This window comes from Macrobrachium rosenbergii, chromosome 3 (assembly GCF_040412425.1).
Source record: "Macrobrachium rosenbergii isolate ZJJX-2024 chromosome 3, ASM4041242v1, whole genome shotgun sequence".
NCBI lineage: Eukaryota > Metazoa > Arthropoda > Malacostraca > Decapoda > Palaemonidae > Macrobrachium > Macrobrachium rosenbergii.
Window position 1 is genome coordinate 79,624,915 of NC_089743.1, and position 17,556 is coordinate 79,642,470.

Below are 17,556 nucleotides of genomic sequence, written 5' to 3' on the forward strand. Positions count from 1 at the left end.
ATCCAATTAACTATACCTCGGGAGTAACCTACACCCAAAGGGCATTATAATTGGTAAGTGTTTCGTCAGCGGTAGGATCCGAGCCGTTGCCTGGTTTAGAAACGATGGTAGACTGACTTTGATCACTGACCCATCTAAGGAGGTATAAATTGATATCGACTCCTTTGTGCAAATCCCCGTAAATTCAGGTTTTATTATTAGAATCGACACCATAACTTTTTATATATATATAATGTGTGTGTGTGTGTGTGTGTGAGTGTGTGTGTATATATATATATATATATATATATATATATATATATATATATATATATATATATATATATATATATATATATTATATATATATATATATATATATATATATATTTATGTGTGTATATATATGTAATATATATATATATATATATATATATATATATATATATATATATATATATAAATATAAACCATGTTACTATTATAATTATTCATGTTTATTTCCGCTTATTCTTTTAACAAAGCTGTTGTATTGTAATATTGTTACGAAGAAAGCCATTGTTATCATCCTAGTATTGATGACGGATAAATCTCAGTATTAAACATGATACTTTCCGAATCAATTCATCGGGGCAGCTTTTCACTTGCACCCGGGAGGGGATGTCTGATTACAGGAAGAGGTAAAGGAAGGTTGACATATCGTTATAAAAATCGTTTGATTGTTGTGTTTCTCTTCACCGGTTAGCGTTGATTGCAGGAAATCTGATATTTGCTTTTTCCATGGAGAATTTCTTTTTTGCCCGATTGCACTCATTTAATCAGAATAGGCTCCAGGTCTTTCGTTTATTTTAGTTACTCTTTGCTCTTCGTTTTCTTTCGTCATTCTATGTTCGTTAAAGGCTAAATGAATCGAACTAGGTAATTGAAAGAGGCGTTAACGAACACAGAATGACGAAAGAAAACGAAGAGAAGAGAGTGAATCCTCACAGCTCTCCTCTCAGGCCAGAATGAAAATTGTAAAAGGTTTCAAATTCAATTAGTGTGACATGACTTAGAATCGGGAGGTTATTAGGTACACCAGTATCGAAAGCGAGGAAAGCTTAGGTCACAGAGCCAAAGTAGTATTGTCGATTGTGCCGAAACTTTTATAGTGTCGTCATCTGGATGATATTGCGTGCCATTGTGTGGTTTTTATTATGTCTGGCTTGGGTAACTATCTTACAGACCCAATTACCAGATTTTAAGTACAATGTGGGGCAACATATGAACTGTGAAGGAATGCACGACATGTACGGATGGATTGTATATGTTTATTCCCACCAAATTTACGTACTGATTAGTTGCATTTAATCCATGATTATATGTCGCAAGGTTAGACAAATGAGCAGCTTTTCAAGAATTATATTTATTTAAATATTACTTTACGGTCTGTTTATGTCCTACTGTTTCCGTTTGGATTATTATTATTACGAGTTTGTTGGCGGGTACTATGCGCGCTGGAACCTGGCGCTGCTGTCTCCCCCTACCCTCCCAGTCCCCTACCTACCCCGCCCCACCTGGGCGGACAAACAGTTTTGTAGGAGGAGGGTGGATGTCTTCCCTACTCTCCCGTTCCCCTACCTACCCCACCCATACCCGGGGCGGGCAAACCGGTTTGCAGGGGGTGGGTGGCTGTGTCATGTCTCCCCTACTGTCGCCCGGGGGAGGATCCAACAAGAGCCACTCGGATTTTATTATTATTATTATTATTATTATTATTATTATTATTATTATTATTATTATCAACAGTTTCGGTTGCATTTATTTTTATACGGTCGTCTTTGCTTTTCTTAATAGCAGCTGCCCTTCGCCAGTTAGAATACGTCGATCGTTCAAAATTTAAATATGTTTCACTAATATGCAATTTAACATGGTGGCAGAGCAACGAGCAAAGAAGGGAAGAGGTTCTGTATATATGTCAATTCTCTTTTCGGGGACAAATATTAATTATTCAGAGTTTCTTCCTTCAGGTCTTTCTTAGATTCTTATTATTCATTTCTGTTTCAGTCTATTTAGAACAGGCATGAATCAAATACAGGTTCCAAGAGGCGGACGTGCATGCAGAAATATGCTCTAAAATACAATTTGACATCTAAAACTTGACATAGTAATCACTTCCAATGCAAAAGAAAAAAATCAGGAACCGAATGCGAACCGGAAAATGAATTTATGCAATGCGCTAAATGGAAAAAATTGCTGGTGTACAATATGAAATTCAAAGTAGTTTCTCCACTCAGGATAAAAGAACGGTGAAAATCACTATCATTTACTCGAAGAACATACAAATTAGCCATTCAGTCAGAGATCATTACTTGAGCAACTGATTGTGTAACAAACACACAACGATTAAATAGGCACTTCTCAAATAATGTGTATGTTTGTTGTAGTACTTAATTGTTTTCAAATCTTTTTAATTGAACTTTATTACAATTTCATTCTTTCTCCATGAATATAGACATTAATTTAATTTACTTCTGTTTCGTAGCTTCACTCCATATGCAAGAAAAAATATTTCAGGTTTATCACGCAATTACGTACAAATTTTGATGTCCAATTCGTGGATTTCTTGAAATGAACTGATAGTTCTTTCGCACTAATGGCTTCAGCCACTCATCACTTGCTTGGTAATCGTTTATATATATATATATATATATATATATATATATATATATATATATATATACATATATATATATATACATACACGAGCTTGATTACGTGTAGCGCGCTGGATCCCGGCGCTGCTGTCTCCCCTACCCTCCCGATCCCTTAGGTGGGGGCGGACAAACAGGTTGCAGGAGGAGGGTAGATGTCTCCCCTACCCCGCCCCACTTGGGCCGGGCAAACCGTTTGTAGGGGATGGGTGGCTGTGTCATGTCTTCCTTATTGTTGCAATGAAAAGAATCAAGAACTCGAATGAAATATGTACTGTGCAGGATGATAACCACTGGTATGGTTTAATGAAATGCCTGTGAAGTGGCGTGCTGTAGTTGTCATGTGATATAGCATCCATATTGGAAAATTTTTATCATTTTAAAAACAACTTATTCATTACGCGTCACGTATCTTTCTTGCACATACAAGCAAATTTCGTAACATTCTTTATGAAAACAGAAATATGAAAAATTATTATTAGCAAAAACAACAACAACCGCAACAGTAGCTGTACTAGTAGGGTCATAGTATTACTAGACACCAGAAAGTCAAATTCATCTCCCTCCTCGCAGCACATTATTCAGCCTCTGTTGTAGTATATTGTTTTCTTCTCACGAGGCGCGACCAATTCCAGAACACACAAATAGTTGCCTAATTAGGAGTTATACCAAATTAGATCAGTAGCTCATTCTAGGACTTCTGACTTCCATGTCTTTCTTGTATTTAATCTGACACTATCACTGCTATTCTCTTGGGCGCTATGCGCTCCTTTATCGTTTTTATCTACATACGGATCTTTTGTAATTTCCCCGTGTGGTGTCATTTCTACCTTTGTTCTGCCATCTGACTCCTCATATTCATCGTAAAGCTCTGTTCACAAATCGACAAAATATTTTAGATATAGTTTTATTTGTATGTAATCTTACTTTCTACTGGATCTTCAGTCTATTTGATTTCTGAACCTTACTCGCCATGCCAGTTCTGTCTTTTGTTTTGTTTAGTCTTTAAACAAAAGCTGATATCGAAGTGTCAATAAAACGAACATATATCACACTAATAGAAAAAAAAGAGACTTAATAAGCTTATCTTCGGGTTTATTGGCAGGCTTGCCTTTTAGCGAGATTAAACCCAAAGGACTGGAAACTATGGCCACCCTACACTGTCAATTTTATTGGCCAGTAATCGTAAATTGTCTATATTATTAGTTGAGGTTAAATGAATGACGTGCCTGGTACAAAGTCAATTTAAGTGACTTGAAAAACATTGATATTTTAGGGTCCGCTTATGGATGTTACTGTTGGTTATTGTAAAATTGAAACAAACAGATGAATTAAATATTCCTCATTTCAAGACGTGAAAACTAAAGAAACATTTAATACTCAAACTCAAGAGGGAATGAAGGCAATGAAAGCCGATTATACAACGGTCATTTTTTTGTACCTCCACAGGGCATGGCATTCCTTCACTCTAGTGAGCTACGCACTCATGGCAACTTGAAATCCAGTAATTGCGTTGTGGATTCGCGCTTCGTTCTCAAAATCACAGATTTCGGATTGCACCAAGTGGGCGACAGAGGCAAAAGCTACCACCCGGATTCATACGCCTACTGGAGACGTAAGAATTTACTGTTTGAATCTAAGTTCGAATTCGTTTATATATCTTTTAAAAAGTGGTTGTCAGGTATAATGTCAGGCATGACAGACTAATACATGTATCATTATATTATGCTTGGATTAGTTATGTTAGTTTTGATTATCAAAATTACACAGCAACAATTACGCAAGACCTATAAGAGTAAAAAGATTTTCAAGACCTCCTCAAAAGAACTACTCATTCTTTACATTTAAGAATTGCATGTCACATTTGTCGATTTTCCTTGAAATGCTTTAAATGTGAACTATGACATTAGCTTGAATAACATCAGGGTAACTGTCTCTCTCTCTCTCTCTCTCTCTCTCTCTCTCTCTCTCTCTCTCTACTTATGTTGCGTTGGTCATATGAGAAAGTCTTGATAAACATAAGCTTTTACCCGTTCCAGGAAAACTCTGGACGGCACCTGAAATCCTGAGAAACCCCAATCCGCCTCCTGAAGGAACCCAAAAGGCCGACGTCTATTCCTTCGCCATCATCGTCCACGAGATCATCTACAGGATGGGAGCTTTCTACGTCAAGAACGAAGATCTGTCGCCGCAACGTGAGTACAAGATTTAAAATTAACACGCTTGTATCACGTATTAATTTGGGTATTGAAATATTGCTGCGTTTCCGGTTTTATGTAGTTATGTTGTCCTTGTTTTTCGCAGGGAAGCATTCGTATTAGGAAGCATATCATTTGTATTTATCAGCCAAATTGGAATTTAATCAAGGTTTTTAATCTCCGATTTTTTTTCGTATTAATATTACGAAGTTTATGAGAATGTTTCTGAGGTTATGAAATAGGTCGTAAACGTATTTATTTTGTTGCTGAAATGTTTTTGGACCTTCTAGGAATCTTCTTAAGGATATAGAAAATTATCGTGCAGTTTTTTCTTCTTCTTAGTTTCGTTACGATACTGAGTTTACAAGAGGTTTTACGTCATGAGTAATTTCGTGGTGTTTTTGTATATATAATCAGGTTAGCCATATTATTCGTCGTGCTGTAGAAATATTGTTTCAAACCTTTCTTTTTGTGATTAGAAGTTCTGTTCAGATTATTCGTTATTTTTGGGTGTATACTTCCTCCAAAAATATGTAGAGATTTACGAAAGAATTTTTCAATTTGCTAGAATAATTTGGGTAATAATCCTTCATATATTTTCGTTTCCTAAAGATGTGTACGCGTTCACGGAATTTGGCTTTTTACGAAAGTTCGTTTGACTGTAAGAGTGTGCTTTCTTTTCTAAAATTCCACTGCATGTTTGATCTGAAGCTATTTTTCGTTTCAAGAACAAGCATTTAAATTTACAAAGGGATTAGGGGATTATAGAAGTCACTGTGCCATTCACTGATATTTAGGTTTAATAAAAGTCGTCGTCGTCTTCATTTTGGTTTTGTGAGAGTATTGAAGCCTAAAAATACGTTTTGACTAAGTTTTTGTACGATAACAGTATCTCTGAAACGAAAATATATGAAGGATTATTATCCAAATTATTTTACCACATGGAAAAATTCTTTCGTAAATCTCTATATATTTTTGGAAGAAGTATACACCCAAAAATAACGAATAATCTGAACGGAACTTCTGATCACAAAAAGATCCGCTACAAATGTCACGGTGTATAACAAAAATTCATATACTGTATACTGTATGACATTTGCTTGACCTATTTATGCAGAAGCCGTAATGACGTCTAATTTCTCGTTTTCCTAGTATTTATTTACCCTAGATACGAAAATGAACACTAATAAGGAATTTCTACTTTCTTAGCGAGATTCAGACACCAGAACTCTTTTGATGTTCTCTGGTTTTCCTGAATTATTGGATATCACTTCAGGAGGGAAATTCATTTATAGTTCGATTAAAAACCAGTCTTGGTTTGGACTGCGTTCCCAGTGTTAGTCTCATGGCTAGACAATGAAATGTTGATGCATTTGGTTTACTTTTATGATTTTATTGTTTCGTACAAAGGTATTAAGTGCCTCCGGATATTTTGTTTTAGTTGTGTTCAGATGATGTTCGGTATTCTTGAACTACTATTTCCCAAATATTAATTTGTCTTCATTATTGTCAACGATCTTGGTCCCATGTTTTTATTTCTGAAAACATTTTTGGTCCATTGTTTTCGTTATTGAAAACGTTTTAGGTCCCAGAGGAATTTTTTTATATAGCCTGGCTACTTCAATTTTTTTTCGATGATAAGAAATTTACTTTTGTTCATAAGTCTTTATGTAATGCACAGGAATGCAGTTACATTTGCGAAATGGTTGGTACGTCATAACTACCGCTGCTATAAGCACATAAAGAAGGTATCGTATAAAAATCGTAAGACAGACGTCTGACTGACTGCATTTCGGTTAACTTTTTGTTCCGGGCTATGTAAACATACTGCCGTGACCAACACAGTTGCGTACAAAAGTTGTGCGTGAACTATGAAAGTGAACGTTTATAACATGTGTGTACCTTTTAAAATGCAGAAGCTCAGATATAACTCTTTTGATGTTTACTATTACACTAAATTGTGGTGTTATATGTTGTACATTTAAACTTATTGTAAAGCCAGACTATCGATATGTACCTTCAAGTTATCGTAGTAGACCTTTCAAGATATGGAAGTGTAGTGTACCTTTAAACTGCTGAAGTCTTCAAAAATATTGCTTCAACTATTAAAGGTTTTATGTTGTAATTTTGCATCAGTTGCTCTTGTTTAAATGCATTATTTATATAAAGTTTTTTAATGACATCACAGGCCCACGACGTTTGTTGCTTGGGAGATAAATTATGATATATCTTTAGAGAGTATGGTCTCATTTCAGGCCAGGAGAAGGAAGTTTAATAGGACTTCAGTGAAATTAAAATATCGAATTTGTGTAAATCAAAATATCGAGTGTATGTACAGTTTATGGTGCCCAATCTTAGTAGTGTCCTACTTTCAATTTTTTTTTTATTCCAGTTAAGACAACTTTTAAATCCATATTTTCTGCGGGAGGCCATTTCAAAACGAATAAGATATAAGATCTGCGTAATAGCAGCATACTGTAATATTTGACACCGAAAGCGAGCAATTACCGAAAACCAACACAGCGCAGTAATGATCACATCGAGGATATTAACTGAATTGGAGCAATTAAATGAAATTCAGTGAAGTGCGTCCGCCACTCTAATCAGAAGAGCTCTTGACCGCTCCATGCTGCCTCTTCTTCCGTATTAGCATAAGGAGCGGCGAAGCCATTTTGATGAGATGAATCCATCGGGGATTGTCTGCTTAAAATGGTGCATAACGAGTATTGGAGTTTTGCCTGTTGATAATATTTGTCTTTGTTTGATTGTTTGATCTCATAATTGTAGCTTATGTCTTCAGTTGATGAGAACATGACACATTTTTTTTTATGGTAGTCTCATCTCTACCCTTTCACTTCTGCTTGGTAGTTGGGAAAAGTTCCTTGAACTTTTATTAGAGCTAAATGCCGTTTTTCTTCAAGGGGTGGCCGCAAAATATGAGAAATGTAATCCATTCGAGATTGTATTCTATTTTCTTCACACTGGGGTCACCTTTCTGCCTTCTCTCTGGAAGTATATCCCACTTTTTCCACCTAACACTCAGGCCAGCATGGGAGCGGATTTAAAAGATGAGAGCCGTGCGATTACACGCGTCGTTGGGCGCAGAGGATATCGTTGCAAGCCTCACACCAGTTGCTTGTTCTTGCCCTGCCCTCCCCCGCCACTTCACACACGCACACACACACACACACACGCGAACAGCCCTTAGACTTGTTGAGTGGCGACTGCAGATATGAAATACACCCAGTTTCTTACGCTTTATTGACAAAGTAGAATATTATAATCTTGACACTTGTCTATACCACCTTAATTCAAGTTAGATAGAATTTCTTATCCACTTGGGTAGGACGTCGACTTAAACCCCAGATTTCTAAGCCCACAACACACTCCTCTCCTGGGCAGCAAATATCATGTTTCCCCAATAACTTGCACACATTTATATCGTGCTTATATCATACTTATTGCATCAAACTAATTGTGTTGATATATCATGATCCTCATGTAGCATGGTAACGCTTAATTCTCTTTAATGAGGTTTTTAAACGATCTGGATGTCATTTTACGTGATTTAATGTACAACATTAGTTTCTGCTTGTTGATCCAGTTATATTTTATTCTTCCTTTAAAATGGGTTTTTGCAATAATGTTTGTTCATTCGCATCTTTAAGTTCTAGACGATTTGAGTTATTACATTAGTAAACTGGTATGTGCATTTGTTATTTGCTTTTATGTAAAGCAAATGCAGTTTTTCGGATTTTGGGGAAGACAGTTGATTTCGATACAGATTGTTCACCGAAGTTTTGATTAAAGTTTGCGAGTTATTAATAAAAATTATTCATTCTCATTACTATTTTCATGGATTTTTTGTATCGTGGTTTAATAAATTGCTAAATAAATCACTGTCAAAGTCTGATATTACATTACTTTTAATTTTCTGTGACAGTAATAGTAAAAAAATATTAAAGTATATAGTATCGATGACCTGCCCGATTACAGCAATTTATTATTTTCACTTTGAATATCAAACATTATTGAATAAATAAACTTTCGAGATTAGATATAGCTGAATATTAAACATCATTGAGAAAATAAATTTTCGAGATTAAATGTAGCATGGCTCTTTACATTTAAAGAAGGCCATAAAACCTTAATGTAGTAAATGAGAAAAGGCCCGTTACTCTGATATGGTTGTAGCGCCCACACGTGGACCCTACACACACACACAAACACACACACACACACACACACACACACACACACACACACACACCACGTTCGCCATTATCCTGTGACAAGGAACCTGCGGACGAAAGATACACAACTCCTCTCATATGACTTTTTTATATCTTCCATATTATCACTGTCACATTTTATGTAATATTACTATTGTATGTATTGCACTGCCTGTTTTCCAACCATGCATGCATGACCTTCAGTCCAATAGCCTGTACCATTTTGTATGTATATTCTCTGTGTACAAACACAAATACTTGTACTTAATCCCTGTTTCCACCTGTCAGAGGTCAGAAGCTACATTGCGGCTCGCGCGAGCCCTTGACCTGTGTGAATGTGTTGTAAATAAACTAGTAAAGCTATAGACTCCGAATTTTACTCGTGGAGTTATGAGGATTTAATAAATTTATAGGGCTTGAAGTTTTAATTAAGGTATAGGGCTTGAATTTTTAAGTTATAGGGCTTGAAGTTTTAATTAAGTTATAGGGCATGAAACCTTAATTAAGTTATAGGGCTTAAAATTTTAATTAAGTTATTGGGCTTGAAGTTTTAATTAAGATCTAGCACTTGAAAAAGGTTAAATGGAGTTAAAGGGCTTGTAAAGTTTTAATGGGTTACAGGGCATGTAGAAGTTTTACTGGAGTTCATAGGGCTTGTAGAAGTTTTAATATAGTTTTAGGGCATGAGAAAAATGCAATGGAGTTATTTAGAATAAAGTAGTTTTAGTGGAGTAGGAGGGTTTGCGGAAGGTTCATTGGGCATGTAAAAGTTAAGGTGGAGTTATAGGGATTGAAGTTTTAATGGTGCCATATGGACTGTAGGTGTTTTAATGGAGTTGCAGAGCTTGAAATTTTAACTTAGTTATAAGGCTTGTAGAAGTTTTAATGGAGTGAGAAAGCTTAAACAGTCTTTAATGGAGTTATAGGCTCGAACAACTATTACTGAGGTTATGGGGCTTAAAAAACTTTTAATGGATTTATAGCCCATGCAGAAAGTTCAGTGGAGTTACAGGGCTTGTGGAAGATTTAATAGAGTCAACAGGTTTGAAGTTTGAATGGAATTGAGTAGTAAGTTTAGATGGAAGTGCAGGTCTTTGTAGAAACTCTGATGGCATTACAGGGCTTGTAGGAATTTTAAGTGAGTTATATATAGTTCCTCATGGGATGGGTCAGTATCGTACTCGGCTAGCACTCTCCTAGGCCCGCGTTCGATTCTCCTGCCGGCCAATGAAGAATTAGAGGAATTTATTTCTGGTAATAGAAATTCATTTCTCGGTATAATGTGGTTCGGATTCCACAATAAGCTGTAGGTCCCGTTGCTAGGTAACCAGTTGGTTCTTAGCCACGTAAAATAAGTCTAATTCTTTGGGCCAGCTATTAATCAGCTCAGTGGTCTGGTTAAACTAAGGTATACTTAAGTGAGTTATATGAGATGAAGTTTTAATGGAGTTAAAGGGCTTATTGAAGATTTAATGTTGTTACAGGGCTTATTGAAGTTTTAATGGAGTTAAAGGACGTATTGAAGATTTAATGGGGTTACAGGGCTTATTGAAGTTTTAATGGAGTTACGGTGCAAGTAGAAGTTTAATGAAGTTTTAGTACTTGAACAATTTCTCATAGAATATTAAGGCTGGAGCATGTTGAGGAGTTTATGGGGCTTCAGTAAGTTTAAATGGAGTTATTATAGAATTTCAAGAAGTTTTAATGGAGTTTTAGCGTTTGAAGGGTTTTTAAGGGAGCTGTATTGCTAAAGGAAATTTTCATGGAGCTGTATGGCTTGAAGAAGTTGTCGTGGAGTTATTTGGCTTGAAGAAGTGAAGTTATAGGACATGAAGAAGTTTTAACGGTATTAGAGGTTCTTTTACGGAGCTTGAAATTTAAATAGAGTTATAAGCCTTGCAGAGTTTCTAATGGAATTTTATGACTTGATATTCTAAGTGGGTTATAGGGTTTGCAGAATTTTTAATGGAGTTACAGGGCTTGTGGAAGTTTTAATGGAGGTTTTGGGTTTGTGGAAGTTCCAAAGGAAAAATAAACAAAATTAAAAGAAAAATTGCCAAGAGGAGTATCATAAATATCGGTTCAGGTTTCCAAATGTTTTAGTATATACAATGTTGAATTATGATATATAGGATAATCACAAAGTAAGATGCAAATTTCTTGCAGATCGTGCAGTTGTTCTCGATGGAAGAAAACGTTGGTAATAATGTATCGATATTAAAAGTCATATGAATGCTGTGAGAAAGTAGATGAATATAAATAAATTCGCATGAAATCGTTGGGGTTAAATAATACTCATTGTTATAGGCAGTAAAGAATAAGAAATCCATGAAAGGTAATTAATATCGAGCACTTTCATGTGAAAGATCTGATGTTAATTATCGTGAGAGTATATCGCTACCACCAAAGAAATAAAGCTTCCATACGGATATATTTTGATGTTCTTACATTAACCATTCTTGTGCATAATTTTGTTATCACGAGATTAGATTACTGTAAATACATTTAAACTGGGCTGCCAGATTACTTGCTGAAGAATTTACAAAGAATATTCAATAAGACGGTCAGAGTAATAATTCACAATTTTCCTCGTGACATGGTCTCACAAATTATAATTACAGGCCCATTGCCCCAACTATCAAACCGCATGGATAAAAATATATGTATTTTGAGCTACGCCATCAGTGCAAGTCTCTTATGTTCGGGGTTAGATGTGTACAAGGCACACACACATTAAAGACGGAAATGTTATTAAAATGCAACTTATTCAAGACATACGTCTCCGTGAAAGAAGAAACATCTCAGCTCTAACATCTGATAATCTAAGGGCCGCCTCATGCGCCAGGATGTGCTAGTAGGAGATATCCAAAAATAGTAGGGGAGCTGACATGATGTGCTATTAGGAGAGCTCCAAATATAGTAGGGGAGCTGCCATGATGTGCTGTTAGAAGAGCTCCAAAAATAGTAGGGGAGCTGCCATGATGTGCTATTAGGAGAGCTCCAACAATAGAGAGCTCCATGAAAATAGTAGGGGAGCTACTATGATGTGCTATTAGGAGACTCCAAAAATAGTGCTGCCTTGATGTACTTAGGAGAGCTCCAAAACAAATAGGAGAGCTCAAAAAGTAAGGGAGCTGCTATGATGTGCTGTTGAGCTATTAGGAGAGCTCCAAAAAATAGTAAGGAACCTGCCTTGATGTACTAGTAGGGAAGCTGAGAGTGCTATTAGGAGAGCTCCAAAAATAGTAGGGGATCTCATGATGTGCTGTTAGTAGGGGAGAGCTCCAAAATAGTAGGGGAGCTGCTATGATGTGCTTTTAGGAGAGCTGCCATGATGTGGTATTAGGAGAGCTCAAAAATAGTAAAATAGTATGGGGAGCTGCCATGATGTGCTGTTAAAGAGCTCCAAAAATTGTAGGGGAGCTGCCATGATGTGCCATTAGGAGAGCTCAAAAAATAGTAGGGGAGCTGCCATGATGTGCCATTAGGAGAGCTCCAAAAATAGTAGGGGGTGTCATGATGTGCTGTTAGGAGAGCTCCAAAACTAGTACAAAATAGTGAGCTGCCCATAGGAGAGCTCCAAAAATAGTAGGGGGTGTCATGATGTGCTGTTAGGAGAGCTCCAAAAATAGTACGTGAGCTGCCATGATGTGCTATTAGGAGAGCTCCAAAAATAGTATGGGAGCTGCCATGATGTGCTATTAGGAGAGATCCAAAAATAGTAGGGGAGCTGCTATGATGTGCTGTTAGGAGAGCTCCAAAAATAGTAGGGGAGCTGCCATGATGTACTAGTAGGAGAGCTCCAAAAATCGTAGGGGAGTGTCATGATGTGTTTGAGGAGAGCTCCACAAATAGTAGGGGAGCTGCCATGATGTGCTATTTGGAGAGCTCCAAAAATAGATGGGGAGCTGCCATGATGTACTAGTAGGAGAGCTCCAAAAATAGTAGGGTAGCTGCCATGATGTACTAGTAGGAGGGCTCCAAAAATAGTAGGGGAGCTACCATGATGTGCTAGTAGGAGAATTTCAAAAATAGTAGGAAGTGCCATGATGTGCTAGTAGGAGAGCATCAAAGATAAAGACTGAGACGATGATTCATTCATTCTCTCTCTCTGTGAAATACATATGGCTACCCTCTCAGCATGTTCGCCCAGTAAACGTACCATGAATCCCAGTCAAACATGACTGAACATCCTTTACGAAAATGTCCAAATGAATTCTTGTCTGATTTTCAGGTATTGTCCTATATTGTCAGTTTATGTATTTCGATTATCACTTTTCAGGAAGCTAATGAATAAGGACAATCCACATCAGTAACCATCTTATTAAAAACGAGCATCAACTTCATGCCGAAATTCATACGACGTGAGAATGGGACGTCAAACATGATATAAATATGTAGCACACTTGAATTTATTCAGGAATGATATTTACTCTCCCAGATCTGAGCAAAATATTCCATGAAGCGAAGGAAAGCGATCCTTTCTCATCCCTTGCATGAAATGAGGCTCTGTGGAAGTCCCCCTCCAATCCTTCTGCAAGACGTCCCCCTCTCCCCCCGCCCCCCACCGCCCTCCGTGGGAAGGGATTTAGCTGGTCTGGATACGAACGAAAGATCAGATAGTTTCGTTTCGCCTTATTGAGATTTAGATGCCTTAGGTTTTAAGAGAAATCCCAGATGATTCCCTCATGGACTATTCTGATTCCAAGGTAATCTTCATTGTTGTATAGTATATATATATATATATATATATATATATATATATATATGTGTGTGTGTGTGTGTGTGTGTGTGTGTGTGTGTGTGTGTGTGTGTGTGTGTGTGTGTGTATTGTTACATGACAATGCAGATCACGTTAAAGAAGCAAAGTGATGTGTTGTATCTGGTCTGTTACTATTAGAGTTTCCACAGGCAGAGCTCTTAAGGTAGAGTCATATCTAGAGAGAGAGGTTTCCTCTTATTTCAGTACCAGGTTCACACAAGGGCATAAGGCCGCACCTGCTCTGGTCCTGTGTCAAACATCGAAGTTTCACTCTCATACACAGAGATAAAGACGGGAACAAAATAGTCAAAATTGTTTTGCCCGTTACTGGTTCCACAGTATTTTGATAACACAATGCACATTTTAATTTTATCAGTTTTCTCTTTACGATGAATCCTTTAGGATGTCCTGAAAGATAGAATTTCAGAGATCTAGTTTCTCTTTCAATTGGAAAATTACATTGATAGATGTTATTTATTTATTACAAGAAAAGTAAAAGCAGTAGAACATTTTTTTTAACCAGTGGGTAGCCAGATGATACCAAGGGCTTAACAATAACAGCTGCTCCCCTCTCTTTGCAGTTAATTCAGTTCTCACAGCAGACAACGAAAAACTAAATAAAAGAAATAGGATAAAATCATATTATGACACATCAAGAATAACAAATGCAATTTCAGTTACTTTAGAATAATGAAAGTGAAAACTTTAAAATAAATGCAAAACTCGATGAAACTGTCATTTTCTCAAAACACGATATTATCGTTTTGGGACACACGAAATTTACGAGGATTCCAGAATTCAGTGAATTAAATTAGACCAAACATGCACATCCACGCAGTCAGACTTCGTCAGTGAAGGCTTTTATATATATATATATATATATATATATATATATATATATATATATATATATATATATATATATATATATATATATATATGTATATATATATATATATATATATATATATATATATATATATATATATATATATATATGTATATATGTGTGTATATATATATGTGTGTGTGTGTGTGCACATATAATAACAGCCATCCCTTGTTTTAGAAAATGAATAGATGAATAAAAAAAGGAAATAAAATTGAGAGAAAAGTCGATCGACCCTCGCTCTAATTGGCCGTTTGGTTGAAGTATGACTTTCGAAACTGTCTCGTTGTTTGTTTACTAATATTGTTCGTTAATCCAGCGTAATTAATTGTTATTGCTCCCATGAGTTGTTGGAATGTTAGTTTTACTCTACGTGTTAAAGCTCTAGTACTACAGTATTTGGTCTAACGGAAAGGGATTTACAGTTTTTTTTTTTATCTGTCGTGTAATTCTTCTGACAGGGGTTGGCTTCAGGAAAAAAAAAACACACATAAATGAACCCTCTTTAGAGTAAATATCCAGGAAACGTGAAAATGTAAACCAAATAGGTGTGAATAGCACTGTGTACAGGGCCCTGACTCATAAGCTTTCTGTGTAGGTGTATGAAGTTGCTACTGTAGTCACTTTATACACTTACAGAGAAGACTCGTCAACTGCGCTTCAAACCCACTTACACACTAACCGCCCAGTTCACCCCCTATCTTGTAAGCATTCTCGGGTGTCTTAGATATTGAGGTCGTTCCTTTCCATTACCACGTTCGCCTTATCTATTCAAGCCTTTCTCGGACTCCCTCTCCTCCTCCCCTTAGCATCTGATATATACGTACTTTTCATTAACCAGTCACCATCAGTTCTTTTTAGATGAACCTTCTCAAAACAAACTTCGATGCATTCGTTCGTCTACAGTAACATTTTTACCAACAAGTTTCTCCAAGTCTATTACCCGCTCACCTTTTCTTAGGCCTCATACTCTCTATACAGAGCTCGTCTCTGCAGCTTCGGCCTCTTCTTTCATTTGTATTCAGTATCAGCATTTCTCTTTCATAAATGAAGGTAGGCTCAATCTCTTCACATATTCCACCTTGTCATCCATAGAAAATTCAAGTGTATGTCCAATCGTGAACCCGCCCTACTAACATTCTGTCATCATCCACTATCCATAATATTTAGTCTTAGATTTTTTAACATACATTGCCTGTCTTCGTGGTTTCCATTTACCCTTAAAACCACATTTGTATTCACAATAACTAACAACTTAATCCTCTAGCAACACTTTTAAAACATTTCCCAGTTTCATCAATTTCTCTTCTCTATTTGCAGTCAACATTGTTTCATCTGCAAACATCAACTTTTCTATAATTCATTCATGACTAATTTTCTTATCACACAACTCAGCGCTATTGCGTCACTCATTTCCATAATTATGTAAAACAGCCTTGTCTCAGGCCCAGTTTTACGCCAGCTCTTCATTTTCTAACATACGACTCACTCTACAGTGAATAAATTTTAATCGCTCACAGTCCTGTATCTTTCTTATTTCCTGCATTCTCATAACTTTGAACATTGCCCCGCTATCGATTCTGTCGCTAAGCGTTTGTTGGTGAATGTATATTACATACAGATAATCGCGTCTATTTTCAAACTGCTCTTGCAACGGTTTCATACCAAAATCTTTATCACTGCACCTTCTTCTTTGCTTACCTTTGCAATTCAGGATTCGCAAAGGAAATAAAGATATTCTTTCCTTTCGTGATGGTATTCATACCCACGCACGCACGCTAGGGGAGAGCGAGGACACACGTACCATGATTTATATATATATATATATATATATATATATATATATATATATATATATATATATATATATATATATATATATGGATTCATAAGCTTTTGTGTATTAATTCTAATACCATCCTGGTATCAGAATTAATACATAAAAGGTTATGAATCCATAGCTTCCGTTCTCTCGCCTTTTTGCTCTTTTTAGTAATACTTGTACATCAAAAACACGCACTAGAGGTATTTATATCTTCGCCTGGTAAAACAGCCACAGGCCCACTGTCAGTTTAGGATTACATGAGTTTCCGATCTAGCCGATTCATGCTCTTCTACTTTACTGTGATTTCATGGGCACAATTTGTATTTGAGAAATGTGGCGGTACTTGTAAGTTATAGAAAGATTATCGTGGATGGGCAAGTGGATCAGTGTGATTTGAGATGGTTTTGTCATGTTTAAAAAAAAATGGTGGACGACGGGTTGACGGAAAGCGTATAATTCAGAATGATGTGGCAAGGCCGCGTTTTCATTGGTCGTAAAATTCGTCAGTATCAGTAACATGAGATACAACAAATCTTGGCTTTTATTAGGAACTAAAGAATTCTGGGTCCATTTTATGGAAGTCATTCAAAGCTAGAAGCCACGGTAGAGGACAACACAGCTGAGGGTTTCATGCAGTATGCCTTCAATATCTGCCTGGTCGACTACAGAGAATTACAATATACAGTGTTAAAGAAGATAAATAAATAAAAAGAAGATAAATGAAAAATTATTTAAATAATCAGTAACGTTCCTGAATCAAACGGGTTTTAATTGTTATTGGAAGTAATTATTTAATGTAAATAAAAAGAAAGCCGAAAACTAAAATGCAATAAGTCTTTAAAGTAGAAATAACAGTTTTTCTTAAAAACGGGTTTACCTTTAGTAAGGAACTAATAGTCTATGTTCCATTCAAATTTTAAACACCCTAAATGAAATAAAGACTGTTAGTAGTCATAAATCCTCGTTAAATAATTTTAC

The 17,556-nt window shown here is 36.2% G+C and overlaps 1 protein-coding gene across 1 annotated transcript in view; it reads left to right on the top strand.

The window, feature by feature from the left end:
• The window catches only part of LOC136851610 (atrial natriuretic peptide receptor 1-like), a 524,376-nt gene that overhangs the window by 252,793 nt on the left and 254,027 nt on the right, over positions 1–17,556 (top strand). Inside the window, exons 13-14 of the mRNA XM_067125948.1 lie at positions 4,122–4,287; positions 4,712–4,867. Of these exons, the coding sequence (XP_066982049.1) occupies positions 4,122–4,287; positions 4,712–4,867 (322 nt within the window). The remainder of the gene's footprint in view (positions 1–4,121; positions 4,288–4,711; positions 4,868–17,556) is intronic.